The 26,215-nt window shown below is 46.3% G+C and overlaps 2 protein-coding genes across 2 annotated transcripts in view; one reads left to right on the top strand and one right to left on the bottom strand.

Annotated features, from left to right (window-relative positions):
* rnf13 (ring finger protein 13) overlaps positions 1 to 13,404 on the top strand; it is a 38,131-nt gene extending 24,727 nt beyond the window's left edge. The window contains exons 5-10 of the mRNA XM_034675705.1: positions 3,244 to 3,331; positions 4,017 to 4,107; positions 5,108 to 5,213; positions 5,375 to 5,468; positions 10,414 to 10,494; positions 11,815 to 13,404. Coding sequence (XP_034531596.1) covers positions 3,244 to 3,331; positions 4,017 to 4,107; positions 5,108 to 5,213; positions 5,375 to 5,468; positions 10,414 to 10,494; positions 11,815 to 12,191 — 837 coding nt within the window. The 3' untranslated portion in view covers positions 12,192 to 13,404. The remainder of the gene's footprint in view (positions 1 to 3,243; positions 3,332 to 4,016; positions 4,108 to 5,107; positions 5,214 to 5,374; positions 5,469 to 10,413; positions 10,495 to 11,814) is intronic.
* Positions 13,405 to 13,974: 570 nt separating this feature from the next.
* Positions 13,975 to 25,063, bottom strand: LOC117827012 (profilin-2-like). The gene is made up of 3 exons (XM_034703463.1): positions 24,727 to 25,063; positions 18,982 to 19,174; positions 13,975 to 15,735 (listed from the first exon to the last, which is right to left on the bottom strand). Exons 1-3 carry the CDS (start codon positions 24,853 to 24,855, stop codon positions 15,638 to 15,640), a joined length of 420 nt encoding a protein of 139 aa, XP_034559354.1. The 5' UTR covers positions 24,856 to 25,063; the 3' UTR covers positions 13,975 to 15,637.
* Between the last annotated feature and the right edge of the window lie 1,152 nt (positions 25,064 to 26,215).

Here is a 26,215-nt window from a genome sequence, read left to right as displayed (position 1 = left end):
TCTGAAGCTGCAGTTTGTCCAACTTCTGCCAAGTACAATTAATATTTGACAAGAACATTAACTGAACATTTAAAATCCTAACATTTAAAATCCTAACATTTAAAATCACAACATTTAAAATCATAACATTTAAAATCCTAACAACATTTAAAATCCTAACATTTAAAATCCTAACATTTAAAATCACAACATTTAAAATCACAACATTTAAAATCACAACATTTAAAATCATAACTACATTTAAAATTGTAACATTCAAAATTGTAACATTTAAAATTGTAACATTCAAAATTGTAACAATTAAAATTGTAACATTTAAAATTGTAACATTTAAAATTGTAACAATTAAAATTGTAACATTTAAAATTGTAACACATTTAAAATTATAATTACAGTTAAATCGTTACTACATTTAAAATTGTAACATTTAAAATTGTAACATTTAAAATTGTAACATTTAAAATCATAACTAATAACTAATGCAGAGGAAATTAATATTTTTGTTTTAAGCTGAAATAAGTGGTGATTTGGACAAACTTGTTTTTTATATTTTTTAAATGTCTTTGAGATAATTTTATTTCCATGTTGGAGTGATGATGACAGCTTTGAGTCTTTTTAACATTAACCCTGTGAAGATGTTAAATCCTCTGAGCAGGTCTGACCTGTTGTTTCCTGGTCAGATGGTCAGGATCTAAATTTAAAGGTGAAGTTATTCTGTTTTTAATCCAGCAGAACCAACATGCAGACATTCAGTATTTGTTGAACTCTTCCCTTAATCCTCTCTAACCTTTGGCCCACTGTGTGACTTCACCTCAGGGTCTCGGTTCCTCCCGTTTCCTCTCCGATGGTCAAACACTTCCTGTTTTGGATCTTCAGTTACAGCTTTATCATAGAGGAGCTGTCTGAATGTGAACGTCAGCAGAAGAAACATTCTTCAAATCCACCAGTCAGCTTCTTATTCTCACTGTTCAGGATACAAACATTCAAATCATCTTATTCTCACTGTTCAGGATACAAACATTCAAATCATCTTATTCTCACTGTTCAGGATACAAACACTCAAATCATCTTATTCTTACTGTTCAGGATACAAACATTCAAATCATCTTATTCTCACTGTTCAGGATACAAACACTCAAATCATCTTATTCTCACTGTTCAGGATACAAACACTCAAATCATCTTATTCTCACTGTTCAGGATACAAACATTCAAATCATCTTATTCTCACGGTTCAGGATACAAACATTCAAATCATCTTATTCTCACTGTTCAGGATACAAACACTCAAATCATCTTATTCTTACTGTTCAGGATACAAACACTCAAATCATCTTATTCTCACTGTTCAGGATACAAACACTCAAATCATCTTATTCTCACTGTTCAGGATACAAACATTCAAATCTTCTTATTCTCACTGTTCAGGATACAAACACTCAAATCTTCTTATTCTCACTGTTCAGGATACAAACATTCAAATCTTCTTATTCTCACTGTTCAGGATACAAACACTCAAATCATCTTATTCTCACTGTTCAGGATACAAACACTCAAATCATCTTATTCTTACTGTTCAGGATACAAACATTCAAATCATCTTATTCTCACTGTTCAGGATACAAACACTCAAATCATCTTATTCTCACTGTTCAGGATACAAACACTCAAATCATCTTATTCTCACTGTTCAGGATACAAACACTCAAATCATCTTATTCTTACTGTTCAGGATACAAACATTCAAATCTTCTTATTCTCACTGTTCAGGATACAAACACTCAAATCATCTTATTCTCAATGTTCAGGATACAAACATTCAAATCATCTTATTCTTACTGTTCAGGATACAAACATTCAAATTAGTACATCTCAAGTTTTTATGAACTGAAGACATTAAGGATTCAGAATTAGACAAAGAGAAGTTTGGATCTTTACGGTGGAAAAAGATATTTACTGAACTTATCTTAGAACAGTAACACGGTAGCTGCTCGGCTAACTTTGATATGGATAGCAAAGCGTTTGTAGTCCTTTCTACAGAACATTTGTAGTCCTTTCAGTGACCACTTGAAAAAAATAACTTCAAGATGGCCAAGTGTCAGCCTCCTACTGCTCCTGCTCCCCCTCAGAACAGGTCTGATCTAAGATCATCCTGATCTGAGATCACTCTGATCCAAGATTACCCTGATCTGAGATCACTCTGATCCAAGACCACTCTGATCTGAGATCACTCTGATCTGAGATCACTCTGATCTAAGATCACTCTGATCCGAGATCACTCTGATTCGACATCACTGATCTAAGATCATCCTGATCTGAGATCACTCTGATCCGAGATCACTCTGATCTGAGATCACTCTGATCCAAGATTACCCTGATCCGAGATCACTCTGATCTGAGATCACTCTGATCTGAGATCACTCTGATCTGAGATCACTCCGATCTAAGATCACTCTGATCCGAGATCACTCTGATTCGACATCACTGATCTAAGATCATCCTGATCTGAGATCACTCTGATCCGAGATCACTCTGATCTGAGATCACTCTGATCTGAGATCACTCTGATCTAAGATCATCCTGATCTGAGATCACTCTGATCCGAGATCACTCTGATCGGAGATCACCCTGATCTGAGATCACTCTGATCTGAGATCACTCTGATCTAAGATCATCCTGATCTGAGATCACTCTGATCTGAGATCACTCTGATCCGAGATCACTCTGATCCGAGATCACTCTGATCTGAGATCACTCTGATCTGAGATCACTCTGATCTAATATCACTCTGATTAGAGATCACTCTGATTAGAGATCACTCTGAATAGAGATCACTCTGATCTGAGATCACTCTGATCTGAGATCACTCTGATCTGAGATCACTCTGAGGATGGATAGGAGAGTATATGGAGTTATTTTTTAACTTTGTTGGTAAAGAGAGTTGATGACAGACTTAATGAACTTTGATATGAGTGTGTTTATAATCTTTGATGCTTTAGATCTTGTGCTTTAAGGTAACACCTCTCTTATGTCAGTATTTACACCTCGTCAGGTTTTGGCTCAGTGAGCTGAGAGCAGATCAAACTGAGCGGTCCCTCACATCCTGGTTCTGATGTTTGCTGAGTCAGATACCCGGACAGAGATGTGGTCTCTCTCTCCATGTCACACAGATCACCTTAGACCAGGACCTTTAATAATCAGCTGGTGTCTGATCCATGTGATGATCACTTTGTCTCCTCACAGGTCCTCAATGCGCAGAAAGCCGGATACAAGGCGGCCATTGTTCACAATGTGGACTCTGATGACTTAATCAGCATGGGATCCAATGACCGTGAGTTACTCCTCCTCCTCCTCCTCCTCTTCCTCCCTTTCTCTCTGTACATCAACACATTAGAGTCCAGCATCTCACACAGCTGCCTGCTCACATGCCCGTGTTGACAGTGAAGCCTGAGGAGAGCTGGCTCTTTTTACCGCCTGAAGCTCATTTCAAGTGTCAGGACGATCTGGAGGAAGCGGTGCCCTGCAGCAGCCTAGCACCATGCTGTCCCTGTGCTAACCTCAGTCTGTGATATCAACACGTCTGAGGCTTTACTCCAGGCCTTAGTTCAGTCATAAATAATGTCCTTATCTTGTTGGGTTATTGTTTGATAGAGGAGGACGTCTCACAGGTTAACGTCAGTCATCAGTGAGTTTGATCAAATGGTCAAACACTGTTAGACGTTTCTTATGTCAGAGTTTGAGGGATGTGTTTCCTGGAGCTTCTGAACACCAAACTATGAGTACCAAGTTACCAAGTGGTGCAGATAATATGTGTGAAACTGAAATCAGCTGAAGTGCTCCTCAAACATGAACTGTCACAGACGTTCAAACAGACTGAAATCCATCAGAAGCTGCAGAGAGGAGGAAGTGAGCCGAGTCAGGACTTCAGCAACTTTGTGGAGCGCCCCCCCCCCGCTCTCTCTGCTCCCCAGCATGCAGTCACATGATGTACTAATGATGCATGTTTCTGTTTTCAGTGGATATAATGAAGCAGATCGATATCCCCTCTGTGTTCGTGAGCGAGCTGACTGCCACCTCTCTGAGAGTGGACTACATGTACGACAAAGGGTGAGTTACAGATCTCATTTCTGTTCCCTCAGCTCTGAGATTTTCACAGCTCTGTCTCTGAGACGTCGTGAAGACACAGCTTCTTTTTCACACAATCCTGTCCAGCAGCTCTCTGGCTCTTCTGTGGAGCTGATGTTGTTGATGAATAAAGCCTGCAGTGTGCAGCGCTGAGGCTGAGGACTCGTCTTGTGATGTGAAGAGGTGGTCACGAAACCGCTCAGCCTGTCAGAGGAGCCCAGACAGTCACAGCTTTCAGACACCTTCTTTACACCGTGACATCAGCTGAGTGTGTGTGTGTGTGTGTGTGTGTGTGTGTGTGTGTGTGTGTGTGTGTGCACATGTGCGTGTGTGTGTGTGTGTGTGTGTGTTATTGACCAACTTTCATGGCTGTAAAGAATTTGCCCAGCAGAGATCTATCTGCTGTGTGTAAGACCTGTAGAGGTCAGATCCTGCAGAGGTCAGATCCTGCAGAAGTCAGGTCCTGCAGAGGTCAGGTCCTGCAGAGGTCAGATCCTGCAGAGGTCAGATCCTGCAAAGGTCAGGTCCTGCAGAGGTCAGGTCCTGCAGAGGTCAGATCCTGCAAAGGTTAGGTCCTGCAGAGGTCAGATCCTGCAGAGGTCATGTCCTGCAGAGGTCAGATCCTGCAGAGGTCAGATCCTGCAAAGGTTAGGTCCTGCAGAGGTCAGATCCTGCAGAGGTCATGTCCTGCAGAGGTCAGATCCTGCAGAGGTCAGATCCTGCAGAGGTCAGATCCCGCAGAGGTCAGATCCTGCAGAGGTCATGTCCTGCAGAGGTCAGATCCTGCAGAGGTCATGTCCTGCAGAGGTCAGATCCTGCAGAGGTCAGATCCCGCAGAGGTCAGATCCTGCAGAGGTCAGGTCCTGCAGAGGTCAGATCCTGCAGAGGTCAGGTCCTGCAGAGGTCATGTCCTGCAGAGGTCAGATCCAGTCTGTTTGTCTTACCTGCCATCAGCTGACTGTGGCTCTGCTTGTTTCTCCAGGGGACATGTGGTCCTCATGCCAGACTTCAGCCTGCCGCTGGAATACTACCTGATCCCCTTCCTCATCATCGTGGGAATCTGCCTCATCCTCATCGTAGTGTTCATGGTGGGTTGAAGCAAAGACACTTCATGTGTCAGAGTAGAGAGATTTGTTGTAAGGAAGGTGTCTATGTGTCTATGTGTGTGTGTGTGTGTGTGGGTGTGTGTGTGCATGCATGTGTGTGCTGGTGTTTAAGCTTTGACATGTTCTGACTCGGCTGTTCTTAGATCACCAAGTTCGTCCAGGATCGACACAGAGCTCGGAGAAGCCGCCTGCGCAAAGATCAGCTGAAGAAACTCCCCATCCACAAATACAAGAAAGGTCTGTAATCTCACTGTGTGCACATTTACTGACTGTCTGTGTTATCAGGAGGGTTAATCCTCTGAAACAACGAATCATCTGGGCTGTAATCTGACTCTGAATCATCTGGGCTGTAATCTGACTCTGAATCATCTGGGCTGTAATCTGACTCTGAATCATCTGGGCTGTAATCTGACTCTGAATCATCTGGGCTGTAATCTGACTCTTTGACCTCAGAGTCAGTGGAGACGCTGTTGAAGAGGAGAGATGTCATCAGTGCTTCCTGACGCATCGTTCCTCTGGAGCTCTAGACCTTGGAGCTAATGGGATTAATATGGACTGGATTTTTCCACAGATCCCAGGGATTAGAGCTCCGCTGGTTGAGGCTGGACACATGACTGATGGGTTGGAATGTGGTTTTGGTCATGCCTGAGGCCTGAGGCCTGGTGTGGGTTGAAAGTTGAGACTCATACAGTTTGTGCAGCAGAAAGGATGAGAGTGAGCAGAGCATCTTTTTTTGAATTGAATCTTCTGAATATTTGTCAGAGTGGTGTCTCTGGCGTCTCTCTGTATCTTGGTCCTGAAGGCTGACTCATTGTGGTTTTGTTTGGCGGGGCAGATCCTCTTTGTGAGATGCTTTAGAGCGTTTATCTGTATTTAGAGGTTTTTGGTGCCGTCTGTGATTCCTCCGGCAGCTGTGTCCTGCAGACTGGAAAGCCCTTGCCTGACTCCAGTCAGCTGTGCAGGGGAACACCAGGGGATCTTTACTGACTATGGGTGATGCATAATAAGCAGCCCCCTTGCAAAGCTGCTAATTGAGGGGGAGCCGAGCCGCTCCTCCCTGCCTGGCAGTAACGGATGCACGTGCGGCACAGCGTCCAGAAGCGGCGTGTTGCTCAGAGAGTGTGGTTAGCATGACTGTGAGTGCATGCAGGGCCCGCTCTGACTCAGGGTTTCCACAGGCCGGCCTTGGCTCTGCTGCAGGGAGTTCAGATGTCCAGGAAAAGGCCTCCCGTGCAGCTTCTGTGATCCTGTCAGCTGAGTCAGAGTGTGCAGCGACACAGGAAAGGACACCAAATCTCCACCTAATCACCTTTTAAGCCCTACACTCCAGAACATCAGCAGCGTGTCGGGCAGCAGAGCGCCCTGATTTCAGGATGGGAGGGTAACAGCAGGACAGGTGAGCTGACGGGGTTTGTTTTTAAAAAGAGGAACGTTTCCAAAATCAGAAATCACTTCTGTGAGCTTTAAAGGTTTCAACAAATACAGACTGAGAAGACTCTCATCAGTGATCTCTCATCAGTGATCTCTGATCAGTGATCTCTGATGAGTGATCTCTGATCAGTGATCTCTGATCAGTGATCTCTGATCAGTGAGCTCTCATCAGTGATCTCTCATCAGTGATCTCTGATCAGTGATCTCTCATCACTGATCTCTCATCACTGATCTTAGACCGTGTGATCGGTGGAACAGCCTCACCTTGTGAAAGTAAAAGAGATTAATCATCAGACTCATTTTAAACGTTCCTCTCATGAAGGAGGAGGAACAGCTTTGACGAGTCACTGACGCTCAGTGTGTGTGTGTGTGTGTGTGTGTGTGTGTGTGTGTGTGTGTGTGTGTGTGTGTGTGTGTGTAGCAGAGAGTGGGCAGGATGCCTAATGGTGCCCTTGGCCTCGGCTGCAGCAGATAATGCTGAGCTCTGAGTCTCAGGCTTTGAGCAGAGCGGTGAGCGGCAGCAGGAACTCGGCGATGCTGCTCTTCACGCTGCAGAGTGTTTGTGTCACAGCGTTTTCACTGTGATCTGATTCTTTCAGGACTTTTTGTAAATGCAGTTAAAGACAGATAATCCAGGACTGAATCAAACTCTGCAGAGGAGACAGGTCACATGACAGAGGAGTGTTTGAGCTCACTTCCTGTTGTGATGATAGTATTGATGCTTGTTGTTCTGTCTCTGCGCTGTGAGTGTGTGTGTGTGTGTGTGTGTGTGTGTTGATCACAGAGAGAAATTACACTTGATGTGTTTCAGCCTCGTCTGCTGAACACCTTTCTGCTGAGCAGAGCGTCCGCCCACCGCCCGCCGTCTCTGGCAGACGAGCTGAGACGGACTGAATCAGATCTGTGTCCCTCAGCTCTGTGAACACTTTCCTGCTTTCAAATTTAAAACCCTTACTTTTTCACATTTCCATCACCTGTGGTCGTCAGCAGCTCTGAGGTGTGGATGTTGGCGTGAGATCATATCAGACGTACACATAGAGAGCAGGCTGAATGCTGGCTCACACAAAAGGCCTCTGTATGGACAGAGCACAATGCCTTAATGAAAACCATGCTCCCCGTGTAATCGGCACACAATGGCCGTCTGAGCGGCAGCGAGCAACATACGACCCGCGTCAATGTACACGGTTATGTAACAGCAGCTGCCTGACTCCAGCTTTATTGCAAAGAGTTGCGTCATCCACGCTGAAGCTGCTGGACCGCCGTCTGACAGCGAGCCTTGGCCCTCTGCGTGGTGACATATGAGACTTATTCACACACACACACACACACACACACACACACTGAGGTGTGGCCAGGCTGTGTAAAAAAAGGGGGATTGTTTTAATGTGAATTCAAACTGCAAGAGGCCGGACTCTGACCTCTGACCTCCAGTCTGATCCCTCCCTGAGTGTGATGAGTCACTGCACTCTTCTACCAGGCTGAGGCTGAAACACACACACACACACACTCTGAAGAGAGCAGCTGCAGAGTCTGTGTGTGTGTGTGTGAGGCATGTTGATGTCAGGACAGAGGAGCCCTCTCTGTGTCTCAGCTCTCTGCTCTCAGTCTGCTCGGCTCCAGCTTCTTTTATTTCTCAGTTCTTCCGTCACCCACTCTTTCGATCTCTGCTCACTACGGCGCACATTCAGCGATTATCTGGAGTTCAGTGGGACGGCGAGGATCCTCTGAGAGGATGCTGGCAGGGCTGATGAATGAAGAACAGAGAGGAGAGGAGCTGCAGTGGCTCACGAGGAGATGTGCTACTGGCCCCAAAACGTAGAAGTGAAGGGATTCCCTGCAGAGTGTACACACTGCTGGAACACTGAAACTCAGACCGTCCTGGAAGAACCGGGGTTACCGCTCGCCTTCAGAGCACCCGCTTAGAAAACAGACCCACCTCTGCAAAGTCTGACTCCCTTCATCGTCTGGGTTTCTCTCTGTTCTTCAGACTGGACGTGTTTTTAATCAGCAGACTCTCACGTCCTCTGAGGAAACGTTTCCCTCCTCTGATTTTACAAATACTGCTGAAGACAAACTTCTGCAAAGGTCCGAGTCTCTAAGAGGGTCTGAGGATCCCAGAGGGTCCGAGGCTCTCAGAGGGTCCCAGGCTCTCAGAGGGTCTGAGGCTCTCAGAGGGTCCCAGGCTCTCAAAGGGTCTGAGGCTCTCAGAGGGTCCCAGGCTCTCAGAGGGTCTGAGGATCTCAGAGAGTCCCAGGCTCTCAAAGGGTCTGAGGCTCTCAGAGGGTCCCAGGCTCTCAAAGGGTCTGAGGCTCTCAGAGAATCCTTCACCTGATAAACTGAAGAAGGCCTGTAAATGATCTCTGCAGCCTCTTCAGGTTAGCGCTTCCCCTCATCATCCTTCAGCTGTATTCATATATCGTGTTTCCTCAGTGACAGAATACCAGATCCAATCAGATCTAATCAGATCTAATCAGATCCAATCAGATCTAATCAGATCTAATCAGATCTAATCAGATCCAATCAGATCTAATCAGATCTAATCAGATCCTGAGTTCTGGTAGAGGTGTAGAGCAGGTCTCAGTGATGGTTTAGACTGAGTCCTGGTAGAGGTGTAGAGCAGGTCGAGTCGCTCTGATCAGCAGGAGGACTGAGGTTCTCTGTGGAGGTTAAATGATGCTCTGCTGCGTGTTTCACTCATTCATCCTGACCTTCACACCCCCGACTTCTTTAAATGATGTCAGTGACATAAAACCACACCATCAGATCAATCACAGAGAGTTGTGGCTCTCTGTGTTTGTCTGGAGACCGGCTCATAGAGCTCATAGAGCCGGTCTCCACTCAGAACAGCTGTTAGTGCCACAGTGGATGGTTTCCTGAGAATATCATGGACCCATATCTGTCCTGAGAGAGAGAGAGAGGACACAGAGAGGGAAGCTGTGGACAGAAGAAGAGTTGGATGAACCTGAAGGAGATGTGGAGAGGAAGCTGAACACAAGCTGCTGACGGTGAGAAAGAAGGAAGAGGAGGAGGGGGGTGGATGTGAGTCCCCATCCTTATACGGTCACATGCAGCCCTGGCATGGACGCAGAGCTCAGCCGGGGAAAACATGCTCATTTAGAGCTTACATAAACACAGCGGCCCACCGCCCCGCTCCCTCTCCCCCTCCTCTTCCCCCCCCCTCCTGCCCGGGCAGGGAAGAGGAAGAAAAAGGAGAGGAACTCAGAGGAATTCGAAAGGGAGTGCGTTGATACATTCCTGAGCTTTTACAGCCCTGAGAGTCTGACCCGCCTGTGAGATCAGGAGAGTCTGAAGGCTGGGCAGACTTCTGCAGGCTCAGGATTAGACCTATCAGAGACAGACTCAAAGACTCATCGGGCAGCTGGAGTTCCCTTTTGCCGGATTCATCATGGATCCACGTGACGTCAGGGATCCTCAGGAAACACTAAAACAACCATTCATCTTTGTGTTCTTAAAATAACCGGGACAGTCGGTCCTGGTCCTGGTCCTGGTCCTGGTCCTGGTCCTGTCACGAGTCTCATTCTTTCATTAACCTCGGTATGATCCAGGATCACAAACACTGTTATTGATCCGTCCTGTTCTCTGACAGGGAAGGAACACGTTCATGTGTTCATATTAAAGATGAAATGTGAAGCTCTGTTTGTCTTTGTGCTGAGGAGATCTCAGGAGACCTGATAACTGATGTCCTGAGATCCTGTTCTGATCCTGAACACGTCTTGTCTCTTTGATCCAGGGGACAGCTACGACGTGTGCGCCATCTGCCTGGACGAGTACGAAGAAGGGGACAAGCTCAGAGTCCTGCCATGTTCCCACGGTGAGTGTGACCATGAATGCACCGCGTGTGACCCGTTAACCTCCGTTTAACTCACAACACAACAAGTCCAGATCCCTCAGAGTGAAGCTGACTCAGGTCAGATCCCTCTGAGTGAAGCTGGCTCATGTCTGATCCCTCAGAGTGAAGCTGACTCAGGTCAGATCCTTCAGAGTGAAGCTGGCTCAGGTCTGATCCCTCTGAGTGAAGCTGACTCAGGTCAGATCCCTCTGAGTGAAGCTGACTCAGGTCAGATCCCTCAGAGTGAAGCTGACTCAGGTCTGATCCCTCAGAGTGAAGCTGACTCAGGTCAGATCCCTCAGAGGGAAGCTGACTCAGGTCAGAGTGTAGCTGGCTCCGGTCACATCCCTCAGAGTGAAGCTGACTCAGGTCAGATCTCTCTGAGTGAAGCTGACTTAGGTCAGATCCCTCAGAGTGAAGCTGACTCAGGTCAGATCCCTCAGAGTGAAGCTGACTTAGGTCAGATCCCTCAGAGTGAAGCTGACTCAGGTCTGATCCTTCAGAGTGAAGCTGGCTCCGGTCACATCCCTCAGAGTGAAGCTGACTTAGGTCAGATCCCTCTGAGTGAAGCTGACTCAGGTCAGATCCCTCAGAGTGAAGCTGACTTAGGTCAGATCCCTCAGAGTGAAGCTGACTCAGGTCAGATCCCTCAGAGTGAAGCTGACTTAGGTCAGATCCCTCTGAGTGAAGCTGGCTCAGGTCTGATCCCTCAGAGTGAGGCTGACTCGGGTCAGAGTGTAGCTGACTCAGGTCAGATCCCTCAGAGTGAAGCTGACTCAGGTCAGATCCCTCTGAGTGAAGCTGGCTCAGGTCAGATCCCTCAGAGTGAAGCTGACTCAGGTCAGATCCCTCAGAGTGAAGCTGACTCAGGTCAGATCCCTCTGAGTGAAGCTGACTCAGGTCAGATCCCTCTGAGTGAAGCTGGCTCAGGTCAGATCCCTCAGAGTGAAGCTGACTCAGGTCAGATCCCTCTGAGTGAAGCTGACTCAGGTCAGATCCCTCAGAGTGAAGCTGACTCAGGTCAGATCCCTCTGAGTGAAGCTGACTCAGGTCAGATCCCTCTGAGTGAAGCTGGCTCAGGTCAGATCCCTCAGAGTAAAGCTGACTCAGGTCAGATCCCTCAGAGTGAAGCTGACTCAGGTCAGATCCCTCTGAGTGAAGCTGGCTCAGGTCAGATCCCTCAGAGTGAAGCTGACTCAGGTCAGATCCTTCAGAGTGAAGCTGACTCAGGTCAGATCCTTCAGAGTGAAGCTGACTCAGGTCTGACGCCGTGTTCTGATCTGGTTTTGTTTTTGTCCTCAGCCTATCACAGCAAGTGTGTGGATCCCTGGCTGACCAAGACTAAGAAGACGTGTCCGGTCTGCAAGCAGAAAGTGGTCCCCTCGCAGGGGGACTCTGACTCTGATTCGGAGGAAGGGGAGAGCGGCCCCGAGGAGAATGAGGAGGTTTCGGAGAGCACCCCTCTTCTGCGCTCCCTGGCCTCCACCAGCGCCCACTCCTTCGGCACCATGTCAGCGGCGTCCCGCTCAGACCCCGAGCAGGAGTCCTCCGAGTACGAGGACGACGAGCTGGACAGCAGCGACAGCGAGGAGGAGGTCACCGTGGAGACCGTGGTGGTGCAGATGCAGCAGCCGTGCTCTGAAGGTCAGGACCACGAGGAGGACCTGATCCAAGCCTGACTTAATGTGGGTCACCGAGTCCCGCCCCCTCTCGTCACAGCTGCAGAGACTTTGTCGGGGTCACCTTCTTCTTCTTTTGTCACCGCTTACGAGACGATGTAATATATCCTCATCGTTTATTTTAACATGATTACGGACAAACTGCTGACGGCTCAGAGTCCTGATCCGCTTCAGAGTCCTGATCCGCTTCAGGGGAGCTGATCCGGTCTCACAGAGACCAGAGACACACCTTCACTCAGTAAATACTCTGTAAATAAATATTACACGCTTCATCTTTATGATTATTTCATTACTGTACAGCTTCACTGACTCACCTGGAGACGCTCCTGTAACCATAGAAACATTTAAAGAGACAGTAACGTCCATTTGCCAATTTGTCTTCAGATGTACGAAGGAGCGGAGCTGCTCCTCGCTTCTGTGCCACAAAGACCCACAAAGACCCACAAAGACCCACAAAGACCCACAAGAACCAGTCTGGGACACGTGTTCACAGCACTGAATGTGATTCTGTCTGCTGGACTGAGTCCTGATGCCAGTTTAAGAGAGTGTGGAGTCCTGATGCCGGTTTAAGAGGAGTGTGGAGTCCTGATGCCGGTTTAAGAGAGTGTGGAGTCCTGATGCCGGTTTAAGAGAGTGGAGCCCTGATGCTGGTTTAAGAGGAGTGTGGAGTCCTGATGCCGGTTTTAGAGAGGGGAGTCCTGATGCCGGTATAAGAGAGGGGAGTCCTGATGCCGGTTTAAGAGAGGGGAGTCCTGATGCCGGTTTAAGAGAGGGGAGTCCTGATGCCGGTATAAGAGAGGGGAGTCCTGATGCCGGTTTAAGAGAGGGGAGTCCTGATGCCGGTTTAAGAGAGGGGAGTCCTGATGCCGGTTTAAGAGAGGGGAGTCTTGATGCCGGTTTAAGAGAGGGGAGTCCTGATGCCGGTTTAAGAGAGGGGAGTCTTGATGCCGGTTTAAGAGAGTTGAGTCCTGATGCCGGTCTAAGAGAGTCCCGTGTGCTGACCTGTCACCTGGTCTAACAGTTCCTGATAGCCGGGCCTTGTTTCTATGACTGACCTTATTAACATGTGGTTTATAATAACCTGAAGTTTGTTTTGCTCTTTGTTCATGAACCTCTCGCCTTCTTTCAGGTCATGTATTCTGTGGTTAGTGTTTTCCTACTCATGTATGTGCTCTTTATGAATCCACTTCAATAAAATGGAAATTACACTCAAGAAGGAGAATCAGGGTCAGTAATTCATGGTCCTTAAACAGTTCTCACGTTTAACTTCCTTTATTCCAAAACGCCTTCAGGCCTTCCCTTTCCTCTTTTTGTTGAGACGTGCCGCAGAGAGTGTTCGTCTGAAAAGGGACTGATGCTGCAGAAACCACTTCAATGTTACATTTTAGTCTCAGATCTCTCTGAAATAACATTTCTTAAAATGCTTTTTACCTCCAGTTGGTGGCGTGTGGCTGCAGATAGACTCCTGAAAGTCTCTGGACTCAGGTGAGCGGTTAGACTCTCAGCAGGTCCCTGTTCAGTCATCTTACACTTACATTAAAGGTTAACAGAAAACAGTTGAGTCCTGGTCGTCTGAGAAATCTACTGGAGACTACAATCATGAGTTCTCTTTTCAGTGATGGTTCATCTGAAGTTTACTTTCCAATAACTCAAACACTTTGGTAATCTAATGCAGACTTTGCTCCTGACCCTCCACATGAAGCTGTGGGGTTCTTCAGAGACCAACATGAACAGATAGTAGTTCTTTAACAGCCTGGAGGGACACAGAGACCACACACTTCGATCTGGTTGGAATAAATTTATTTGATCTGTCTGTAAACAAGGTGATAAATCAATTTATGGCATTTCTTGGTTGATGCATATGAAATCAGATGCATTAAAGAGACTGTATCCCAGATGTAAGAAAAAAAAAAGGTGAGGAAAAAGGAAATGAACAAAAATCAGCAAACAGGACTTGAAACAGTTTTTAGTTTTTTTTGAGTACACATTTCCCACAAGGCCTAAAGAGTGGAACTGAAGCTAGAACAAAAGAAACGGTGCCAATGAAACGACTCTTCAGTGGACAGTGAGTAAAATCCATCTTACAACAGATCTCTCTATTATGGCACAGGATACACAGGTTCTGCAGTTTAAGTTTCAACAAGACAACCAGAAGCGTCTTTGTTCCAACCATCCCATCTCCCATGGCGTGTTTACAAAGTGTTTGTTTTCTGTTGGACGTTACAGTTAGCAGGACTGAGCGTGGACAGACCATGTGATACCCCAGAGCTCAGCTGACTAAAGAGAAGAAGGCAATTTATTCCACAGTTTGAGTTAACACAGAGTGGGTTTGTACAGATGCAGTCTTTCTAACAGATAGAATGAGAGTTTTCCCCTTACAGATTGATTTAGTGTTGCTGCCTGGTTAGTGTTTCCTTAGCAGGCGTCCTTCATGTGATTTAGAGTTATCGTATAAACACCCGGGCTTCGACTACACTTGGTCCTAGAAAGAAAAAACAAAGTGGACACACTCCAGGTGATAATGCTGGGATCTCTACTGTCCAAAAATGGCAGCTTTAAAAAAAAAAACTAACTCAAAAAAAGAAAATATATTACAGGAGCTGAAAAACGAGCCGGCGTGAAGAGCCTGAGCCGAGGTTACTGTGGAATGTCCCGGGGTCAGTCAGGGAGGATGGTGGGAAGGAGGTTCACAGCATCTTCATGACATCACTGCTCACACATCAGGCTCATGATCTTTAACTGATGACCCCCCCCCCACACACACACACACAACCCCGCCCCCCCTTTATAACACAGGACAGAGCAGAGAACCTGGAGAGAGGGGGGAGACTGAGTGTCTGATGAAGAGGAGGTCAGGAGTGTGGCTGCTTAGAGCAAACAGGATGAAGAAACTTAGAGTGGGAGGGAACTACACATTTTGGCAGGAGGGGGGGAGGGGCGGGGGAGACTACAGTCGGTCTAGATATGCACGCAGTCTGCCCTCCCACAGATGATCAGGGGAAGAGGAAGACATGATGAGCTTGGGTACTGCTCCAAAGGCATCAGGGAGGGAGGGAGGGAGGGACAGGAGGGACAGGAGGGAGGGGCACCATGAGAGAGAGAAAGAAATATCCACTCCTAAACTCAAAGCTGAAGTCTTCCTCACACCAGGGTTTGGCCAGAACTGGTTTGCTGGTCTTGGATAAGTACAGATTTGACATCCTGTTAGCAACATGCTCATCTTTGCTATGGATCAACTTATAGTGCTTAAGGGGGGAGAGTACACAGTGCAGGGTGTTGGGGGGGGAGAGGGCAGGGAAGGATGACAAAATATGGGAGAACAAATGGGAGGGAGAGAAGGCAGAAGAATAAGAAAAAAACAAAGTAACTACCAACTAGGACTGGAAGAAGAGTGAAATGCAACAGGGTGGTAGGGTGAGCTGATAGGTGGCTGGGTACAGGCTGCTTTAGTATCCGGACTTCCTCAGGTAATCAGCCATGGTAAATGATTTCTTGTTGAGCTGCCCTCCATGGATACCTTCCTTCCCCATGACAAAAACCAATGCTGGATACACAAAGAAAAAACAACAAAAGAAATGTACAGAGATGTGAGAGCAGGGCTGGAGAATCAAACACTTTATTGCTAAATGTGGAGCTACATGGTGGAGGACAGACGTGAACCCTAGATTCTGTTAACGGGCCGTTGAGCAGGAAACAGGAACCACAGGAAATCTTTTTTTTTTTACTCAACTTTTGAACTTTTGTGTTTTTTTGTTTTTGTTTTCTGGTGTTTTTTTTTTCTTCTACCTCGCCTACGCCACATACGCTACGTCTAAAACCCTGAATCCCTTAAGTATTTTGCCATCGAGTATGCCTTCTTATTCAATCCGCCTCCATGGACCCCTTCTTTGCCCATTACCAAGACCATGACTGAAAGAAAAGAGACAGATAAGGGACATTTAGAGAAGGTGCAGAGATCACACAGGTGAAGAGAAGAGCACAGAGCCAACGAGCAGCAGGCAGACCAGACAGAGGACCACAGAGAAACAAAGGCAGGCGGAGCGGGGACAAACAGTCAGTTTGCTGTTCAGTGCTGCTGGCGTCAAACGTCTCACATTTAGAAGAAGGACGGACTGAAGGAGGAGACAAGTGAAGGGAGCATGCAGAGCTAGTCTGATCCTAACTCAGCAGAAGAAGAAGAAGAAGAACTGAAGCTCAGACTAATGATGGTTTAACTTCTGCTGACTTTCACTGAGAACACACACAGACTCCTTTAACCATCAAACATCACGCTGAACCGGACCAGACTCTGCTGGATCCAGACCAGACTCTGCTGGATCCAGACCACATCACCTCTCAACACACACACACAGAGACACAAACACACGCACACACAGAGACACAAACACACACACACACACACACACACACACACACACAGAGACACAAACACACGCACACACAGAGACACAAACACACACACACACACACACACAGAGACACAAACACACGCACACACAGAGACACAAACACACGCACACACAGACACACAGAGACACAAACACACGCACACATACACACACCCACAGACAGAGACACAAACACACACACACACCCACACAGAGAGACAGACACACAGAGACACACACAGACAGACAGACAGACAGACAGACAGACAGACAGACAGAGACACAAACACACACACACACAGACAGACAGACAGACAGAGACACAAACACACGCACACACAGACAGACAGACAGAGACACACAGACACAAACACACGCACACACAGACAGACAGACACACAGAGACACAAACACACGCACACACAGACAGACAGACAGACACACACAGAGACACAAACACACGCACACACACACATACAGACACAAACACACGCACACACAGACACAAACACACGCACACACAGACACAAACACACGCACACACAGACACAAACACACGCACACACAGACACAAACACACGCACAGACAGACAGACAGACAGACAGACACACACAGGGACACAAACACACGCACACACACACGCACACACAGACACAAACACACGCACACACAGACACAAACACACGCACAGACAGACAGACAGACAGACAGACACACACAGGGACACAAACACACGCACACACACACGCACATACAGACACAAACACACGCACACACAGACACAAACACACGCACACACACAGACACAGACACACAGACACACAGACACACACAGAGACACAAACACACGCACGCACACACAGACAGACAGACAGAGACACAAACACACGCACACACAGACAGACACACACAAAGACACCTAAGAGCAGAATCTTGTAGATTGATAACCGGTCAGTTTGGAGGGTTAACCAACAACGTGCTGAGAGTGAAACTTTATATAAACAATAAATTATAAATATATAAAATTAACTCATAAATATTTAACATTAAGTTATTAATATACAACACTAAATTATAGTTTACATTAAGTTATAAATGTGTATATCATTAAATTATAAATATAAAACATTAACTTGTAAACATATATCATTAATTTATAAATATATAAAATGAAATTATAAAAGATACCATTAAATTATAAATAACATTAAGTTATAAATATATATGATTAATATTAAGTTGAACCTTCTCCCCTTCACTGTCTCTGGTCTGTGATGGAGGGATGAACACCGGGCCAGCAGCAGAGAAGAGGAAAGTGAACTTGTACTGAACCGTGGGTTCTAAGGACATGCAGACAGGAGCATGCTGCTGGTACCTCTCCTCAATACATGTAAGAGCCCTGAAGAGCCCTGAAGAGCCTGGACGCATTCATTATGATGGACAGTGAAAGCATGTGAGCAGGGGACACACTTCAGAGGGCAGGGTGTGTGTGTGTGTGTGTGTGTGTGTGTGTTAACCAGGAAGAGGAAAAGACATGCAGGTCAGGACGTTTGGAGGAAACCCAACAGGAGGGCGTGTGGAGGACAGGAACGGTCTCACCTCTCGGTCTGAGCAGGGAGGACCAGGAGGCACTGGGACCCATACAGGCGACGTGAACACTGGCACAACTCTCAGGCAAGTCCAACGGGACGTTTTAAACTGTGACTTCTTTAAATCCGTTTAGTGAAGGTTGATCATTGAACAGACTGTATGAGTCACAGGGTTAAACTCTGACAGCAGAGGGAGGTCTTATTTCATCTCTTATTATTCTGTGTTTATTTGATTTGAACATTTAGATTAAATAATAAAGATCAGTGGGGATGGTTCCTCTCTGCAGAGCCGACCCTCTGTGATGATGGTCTGGATTATTAGCATCACTTTTTGAGATGGTTAAATTATTAATCCTGAAGTGGACTTCCTCAGAGTCCACACTTTAATCTGAATCCCAGAATAAAAGACTGTAACCTATGAAACGTCTGGAACATGCTGCTGTTTGGTTTCTTTGTGGGCCGACAGGAGAGAGAGAGATAGTAGGCGTGTTATTGTTTTATAGACTGATCTGATAAAGCTAGCCTTACATAACGTGAACAAGTTAACTACTGATAAAAACACAAGGTCACTATTGAAGGATCGCTGAACCTCCTGAACGTCTGCCCTGAGATAAAGTAGTCCTTCCACATATGACCTGTAGCTGAGATGCATTGGATGGACACTTATGAACACACTCATGAGATTCAGACTTGTAACTGTCATATATTGAGGAAAGGTGGATACTTGATCTTTGACATGCACAACAACACAGAGTAATACCTGAGCTACACTAAGGCTACTACATGAAGCAGGCTACAGTCACAGGGCTCACCTTTGCCAGCTCTGCCTACAGAGATGTTGTAGGTCGGCTCTCCGCCTTGACTCTTTGTCCGGATGTCCATCGTCCAGTCGCCGTCGATGTTGAGGCTGTCTCTGATAACGGAGCACTTCTTATTGCCTAAGGTCATCCCGCTGGTGAAGAACGCCTCCCGGTCCTTTCCTACAATCACATCGATTTCTTCAGCCTGAAGGGAACACAGAACCAGAGTCAGGGAACACAGAACCAGAGTCAGGGACCACAGAACCAGAGTCAGGGACCACAGAACCACAGAGTCAGGGACCGCAGAACCAGAGTCAGGGACCACAGAACCAGAGTCAGGGACCACAGAACCAGAGTCAGGGACCACAGAACCACAGAGTCAGGGACCACAGAACCACAGGGTCAGGGACCACAGAACCACAGAGTCAGGGACCACAGAACCAAAGACTCAGGGACAGCAGAAACACAGAGTCAGAGACCACAGAACCACAGAGTCAGGGACAGCAGAACCACAGAGTCAGGGAACACAGAACCAGAGTCAGGGACCACAGAACCACAGAGTCAGGGACCACAGAACCAGAGTCAGGGACCACAGAACCAGAGTCAGGGACCACAGAACCACAGAGTCAGGGACCACAGAACCACAGAGTCAGGGACCACAGAACCAAAGAGTCAGGGACCACAGAACCAAAGAGTCAGGGACCACAGAACCAAAGAGTCAGGGACCACAGAACCAAAGAGTCAGGGACCGCAGAACCACAGAGTCAGGGACCACAGAACCACAGAGTCAGGGACAGCAGAACCACAGAGTCAGAGAACACCGAACCAGAGTCAGGGACCACAGAACCACAGAGTCAGGGACAGCAGAACCACAGAGTCAGAGAACACCGAACCAGAGTCAGGGACCACAGAACCACAGAGTCAGGGACCACAGAACCAGAGTCAGGGACCACAGAACCAGAGTCAGGGACCACAGAACCACAGAGTCAGGGACCACAGAACCACAGAGTCAGGGACCACAGAACCAAAGAGTCAGGGACCACAGAACCAAAGAGTCAGGGACCACAGAACCAAAGAGTCAGGGACCGCAGAACCATAGAGTCAGGGACCACAGAACCACAGAGTCAGGGACCACAGAGTCAGGGACAGCAGAACCAGAGTCAGAGACCGCAGAACCTGAAAGTCAGGGAACACAGAACCACAGAGTCAGGGACAGCAGAACCACAGAGTCAGGGACCGCAGAACCACAGAGTCAGGGACCACAGAACCACAGAGTCAGGGACAGCAGAACCACAGAGTCAGAGACCGCAGAACCACAGAGTCAGGGACCACAGAACCAAAGAGTCAGGGACCACAGAACCACAGAGTCAGGGAACACAGAACCACAGAGTCAGGGACCGCAGAACCACAGAGTCAGGGACCACAGAACCAAAGAGTCAGGGACCACAGAGTCAGGGACCACAGAACCATAGAGTCAGGGACCGCAGAGTCAGGGACAACTCAGACAGGGAACACAGAACCACAGAGTCAGGGACCGCAGAGTCAGGGACAACTCAGACAGGGAACACAGAACCACAGAGTCTGGGAACACAGAACCACAGAGTCAGGGAAAACTCGGACAGGGAACACAGATCCAGAGAGTCAGGGAATACTCAGACAAATACAACGGAAGGAAACACCTCAACACTCCTCACACACTTTCCCCGGGTCAGCTGCTGGGAGTGATTTCAAACCCCTGAAGAACCGAAGAAACTCTGAGGTTCTTCAGGAAGTGTTCCTTTAGGAGAACCGTTAAAGTGTGGAGATTGGTTTGTTGTAAAAACTGAATTCAGTTTGATAAAATTTAATATTAAAAAAAAGTATATTAAAGGCCTCAGACAGCCTGACTGATGGGTGTGTGATGCTTTAAATATGAGGCTTGTTAAACACTGCGTGTCAGTGTGTGTGTGTGTGTTTGTGTGTGTGTGTGTGTGTCTAGCAGTTTAAAAGTGAAATTAAAACACATCCACATCATTACACAGAGCAGAGATCTCAGTGTTATTAAACTAATTAATAAAGCTTTATTATAAATGTAGAAAAGGATCAAAGGGAGGAGATCTCACTGGAACAGTCAGACACAGAGACGACCCCTGATCAATATGAGACCAGACCCTCTGTAAACACAAGTCAGAGCATAATTAACCTTAACATAGAAACACACTGACTTCATGGTTAAAGGTTATTATTCAGTTCAACAGCAGATTAGAACCCAGGAGTTTTATTAATGATAAATGCCTCAAGCTTCTTCTTATCAAAATGGTCCTGATGTTCTAGAATCAGAGTCTGAACAAAGACTTCTTATTGATTCTTAATCTACACTGAGAGGACAGAGGAAACAGGACAGAGGAAACAGGAAACAGGACGCAGGAGAGTAAAGATACTTAAGAGTTTAAAGACTCAACAGGAGAACATCTCAGAGGCCCTGAACAGAGACTCTGATCCCTGCAGAATAAATCACATGCACAGTTTCACAGTTTTAAGTGTTGGACCAGGTTTCCTCTGAATCCGTCTCCGGACAGAAAGCGTCGCCCTCAGATCCAGAAGTGCAGAGTCATGGTCCACTTCAACCCTTCAGACTACATGGGAACTCTTTTCTCCTGGCTCATGTTAGCATAGCAGCTAGATTGATGTCGGCCTGATTATTACATATCCTGCCTTGAGTCCCGTTAAAGACCCGGTTACCGAGCTAACCCGTTAAAGACCCGGTTACTGAGCTAACCCGTTAAAGACCCGGTGACCGAGCTAACCCGTTAAAAGACCCGGTGACTGAGCTAACCCGTTAAAGACCCGGTGACCGAGCTAACCTGTTAAAGACCCGGTGACCGAGCTAACCCGTTAAAGACCCGGTGACCGAGCTAACCCGTTAAAGACCCGGTGACTGAGCTAACCCGTTAAAGACCCGGTGACCGAGCTAACCCGTTAAAAGACCCGGTGACCAAGCTAACCTGTTAAAGACCCGGTGACCGAGCTAACCCGTTAAAAGACCCGGTGACCAAGCTAACCTGTTAAAGACCCAGTGACCGAGCTAACCCGTTAAAAGACCCGGTGACCAAGCTAACCTGTTAAAGACCCGGTGACCGAGCTAACCCGTTAAAAGACCCGGTGACTAAGCTAACCTGTTAAAGACCCGGTGACCGAGCTAACCCGTTATAGACCCGGTTACTGAGCTAACCCGTTATAGACCCGGTTACTGAGCTAACCCGTTAAAGACCTGGTGACCAAGCTAACCCGTTAAAGACCCGGTTCCCGAGCTAACCCGTTAAAGACCCGGTTAATGAGCTAACCCGTTAAAGACCTGGTGACCAAGCTAACCCGTTAAAGACCCGGTTCCCGAGCTAACCTGTTAAAGACCCGGTTCCCGAACTAACCCGTTAAAGACCCGGTTCCCGAGCTAACCCGTTAAAGACCCGGTTCCCGAGCAAAACAGTTAAAGACCCGGTGACCGGGCTAACCCGTTAAAGACCCGGTGACCGAGCTAACCCGTTAAAGACCCGGTTCCCGAGCTAACCCGTTAAAGGCCCGGTGACCAAGCTAACCCGTTAAAGACCCGGTGACCGAGCTAACCCGTTAAAGACCCGGTTACAGAGCTAACCCGTTAAAGACCCGGTTACCGAGCTAACCCGTTAAAGACCCGGTTACCGAGCTAACCCGTTAAAGACCCGGTTACCGAGCTAAACAGTTAGAGGCATTGTTAACGAGCTAACCCGTTAAAGACCCGGTGACCGAGCTAACCCGTTAGAGGCATGGTTAACGAGCTAACCCGTTAAAGACCCGGTGACCGAGCTAACCCGTTAAACAGAGTCCAACTAAACCAGCAAACTCGCTTTAAAAACTAATTAAAACTAAACTGAAAAAACTGGGAGTGATTTCAAACCCCTGAAGAACTGAAGAAACTCTGAGGCTGCAGGAAGTGTTCCTTCAGGTTCCTTCAGGAGAACCTTTAAAGTGTGTAGACTGGTTTGTTGTAAAAACTGATTTCAGTTTGATAAAATGAGCAAATCCACAGAGGGTTAAAGTGAGGAGGGCTTTTAGTTTATTCTGTTTCATATATTCTTATTTTATTATTAGTATAAACTATAGTCTTTATACGTGTCAATTTAGTATTTTTAATTCATTTTGGATATTAGAACACTATTTGGGTCGAGGCTTCAAATAAGCTCTCTGCCTCTTCCTACACATTATATTATTGATCTTTGCTATTTTTGTGTGTTTTCTTTTAAGTGTGCAAATAAATAAACATAAACCCAAATGATTTTAATTCACTATAAATGAAAGGAGATCCTCGATGTGTGTGAGGGGGGGTTAAAATGTTAAAGACTAAACCAGCAAACTTGCTTTGAAAAAATTAAATTAAAACTGAACTGAAAAGGCTGGGAGTGATTTTAAACCCCTGAAGAACTGAAGAAACTCTGAGGCTGCAGGAAGTGTTCCTTCAGGTTCCTTTAGGAGAACCTTTAAAGTCTATAGATCAGTTTGTTGTAAAAACTGATTTCAGTTTGATAAAATGAGCAAATCCACAGAGGGTTAAAGAGAGGGAGGATTTTAGTTTAAATGATTTTAATTCCCTATAAATGAAAGTTATGATGAAAGGAGATCATTGATGGGGGTTTAAATGTTAAATAAAGACTAACTCACTTTAAAAACTACTTAAAACTAAATTGAAAAAGAAAACAAAAAGGTGAAAAACTACTAAAAACTCCATCAGTATAACACCCATGGTTTGGTTTGGTCTGGATACTGTGAGTGTTCAGGGATCAGAGAGTCTCTGTGGGCCGAGAGGACACTCCCAACAAACAGCAGCTCCTCCTGTGTTAGCACGAGCTGATGTTTGGAGGCTAACAGGCTCATGACAAAGCTCTGATTCACATTCTGCTTCTAAAACACAGAGACACACTTTTATTTAAATTATATAATGGTGATTTATTTTACAGACAAAATGGAGGCTCGTGGAGGCGCCGTGGCTGATTGTTTGTTGAGGGAAACCTTAAACCTGTCTGCTGAAGTTTAAAGAGACTCGTTTGGTGAAGTTGTGAACATAAAGACAGTAAAACATGGAGCAGGACAGAGTCAGAGGGGATGAGTCGCCCGTTAGCTCTGTGGACAGAATGAATCAGACTCTGGGAGTGAAGCCGCCATGTTGGAAAACAAGGGGCGGCGGAGAGACTCAGACAGCGCGCGCCAGACCTGCTAGCATAGCGCTGTTAGCTTCCAATGGATTTCAATGAGGATGACCGGCCTGATTTATGCTAACTGCTGCAGGGAGACTGCTATCTGCTCCTCTCCAACACACAATATAAAACTACAGACATTTAATACATCATGTTGAATAAGAACAGCTATATTAAGCATGACTTTCTTTCTTTATTCTCCTTTTATCATAAGAAAACATCAAACTCATTCAAGCTAGCTCTGCTAAGTTAGCCCGTTTAGCTAGTAAATCATCATAGAGCTGCTTCCTGCTTTAGCTGCTATCCTGTTATTTAAAGAATCTTCAAGTTTGCTCTAAAAAAAATCATTTAAATGTTTTATAGTTAGATATAAATGACAAAGACTGGTGGCAGGCTGCCAATGCATCTTGTGTGTGAGCACCGGATACCATGTGTACCACACAGAGCTCTCCTCATCCAGAGGCCTGCTTTAATGCAGACAAACAGACCCCCTCTGATAAAGGGACTTTCTTTCTTTAAGGTGATCCGGACTCACACAGAGAGGACTCACCGTTACATTGGCAAAGGTCCCGCCACTAAACGATGCCCAGACGTATTTGGCGTCAGTGTACCCAACAATGGCCGCGTCCTGGCAGCTGCCATCAGACATCAGGTTGTCCACGTAGTTTTGCCAGGACATGTTGGAGGAATTAGTTCTAAGATGAAGAATACAAAGGGGTCAGGTAAGGTCTCAAGCGTCTCTGGACCGAGGAAGAAACTGAGAGGAAGAGTTCTCGATGATTTAACGGGCCTCCACAAAGCAGCACCCCCCGGCTCCTTCACGTCCCGGCTTTCTTCTGGTCTGGACTGAACAGAGGATTCTGCTGTGGAAAGGGGAGCTTGGGTGTAGTCCTCGGGATATCACTCCGCCTGGGTGGTTGTTCGCCCTGCTGCCTCATTGCATAATGTACTGCACAGCGGATGGATACAGCGAGTCTATTTTTCTCCACTACATCAAAGAAAGAGAAGTTTCATCACGTTTTTAAAACCTAATAAAAACAATAAACTATCAAAACACATTTTACACAGAGCTGCTGGTTATTATGGATTAATCAAAATAATCTGGCACTACACCACTGAAGCTGAAAATACAATCATTAAAGCTGGATGATATATTATATATATTTAAATACACTTTAAATATAAATATATACAGTGTTCAGATCCAGTAGATCCACTGTTCCTCAGTAAAGTACAATTTAACAAGCACAGAAACTTTCTCCAAAGCTCTCTGGTGTTTGGTCTGTTGTTGATCAATTCAAGATTCAAAGATTTTTATTGTCAATTTTTATTAAAAACCTCAAAGCTCTCTGGTTGTTGAATCAAAGCTACCTTTGGTCTGTTGTTGAATCAAAGCTACCTTTGGTCTGCTGTTGAACCAAAGCTCTCTGGTCTGTTGTTGAACCAAAGCTCTCTGGTCTGTTGTTGAATCAAAGCTACCTTTGGTCTGTTGTTGAATCAAAGCTACCTTTGGTCTGTTGTTGAATCAAAGCTACCTTTGGTCTGTTGTTGAATCAAAGCTACCTTTGGTCTGTTGTTGAATCAAAGCTACCTTTGGTCTGTTGTTGAACCAAAGCTCTCTGGTCTGTTGTTGAACGAAAGCTCTCTGGTCTGTTGTTGAATCAAAGCTACCTTTGGTCTGTTGTTGAATCAAAGCTACCTTTGGTCTGTTGTTGAACCAAAGCTCTCTGGTCTGTTGTTGAATCAAAGCTACCTTTGGTCTGTTGTTGAACCAAAGCTCTCTGGTCTGTCGTTGAATCAAAGCTACCTTTGGTCTGTTGTTGAATCAAAGCTCTCTGGTGTTTGGTCTGTTGTTGAATCAAAGCTCTCTGGTGTTTGGTCTGTTGTGGATCAAAGCTCTCTGGTGTTTGGTCTGTTGTTGAATCAAAGCTACCTTTGGTCTGTTGTTGAATCAAAGCTCTCTGGTGTTTGGTCTGTTGTTGATCAAAGCTCCAGTCTGTGTAAAGACTCACAGTATGAAGCTTCCTGGTGTGTGCTTG

This window comes from Notolabrus celidotus, chromosome 2 (genome assembly GCF_009762535.1).
Source record: "Notolabrus celidotus isolate fNotCel1 chromosome 2, fNotCel1.pri, whole genome shotgun sequence".
In the NCBI taxonomy this organism is placed as follows: Eukaryota; Metazoa; Chordata; class Actinopteri; order Labriformes; family Labridae; genus Notolabrus; species Notolabrus celidotus.
This window is presented reverse-complemented; position numbering and strand designations above follow the sequence as displayed.

What these genes read in the sequence shown, in the direction of transcription:
- LOC117827012 (XM_034703463.1), bottom strand. Translation starts at nt 24,855, where the DNA reads ATGTCCTGGCAAAACTACGTGGACAACCTGATGTCTGATGGCAGCTGC. An exon ending in GGACCTTTGCCAATGTAACG is followed by an intron (nt 19,175 to 24,726) that starts GTGAGTCCTCTC and finishes TGTTCCCTTCAG; the next exon opens with GCTGAAGAAATCGATGTGAT. An exon ending in TGTAGGCAGAGCTGGCAAAG is followed by an intron (nt 15,736 to 18,981) that starts GTGAGCCCTGTG and finishes TTGTGTATCCAG; the next exon opens with CATTGGTTTTTGTCATGGGG.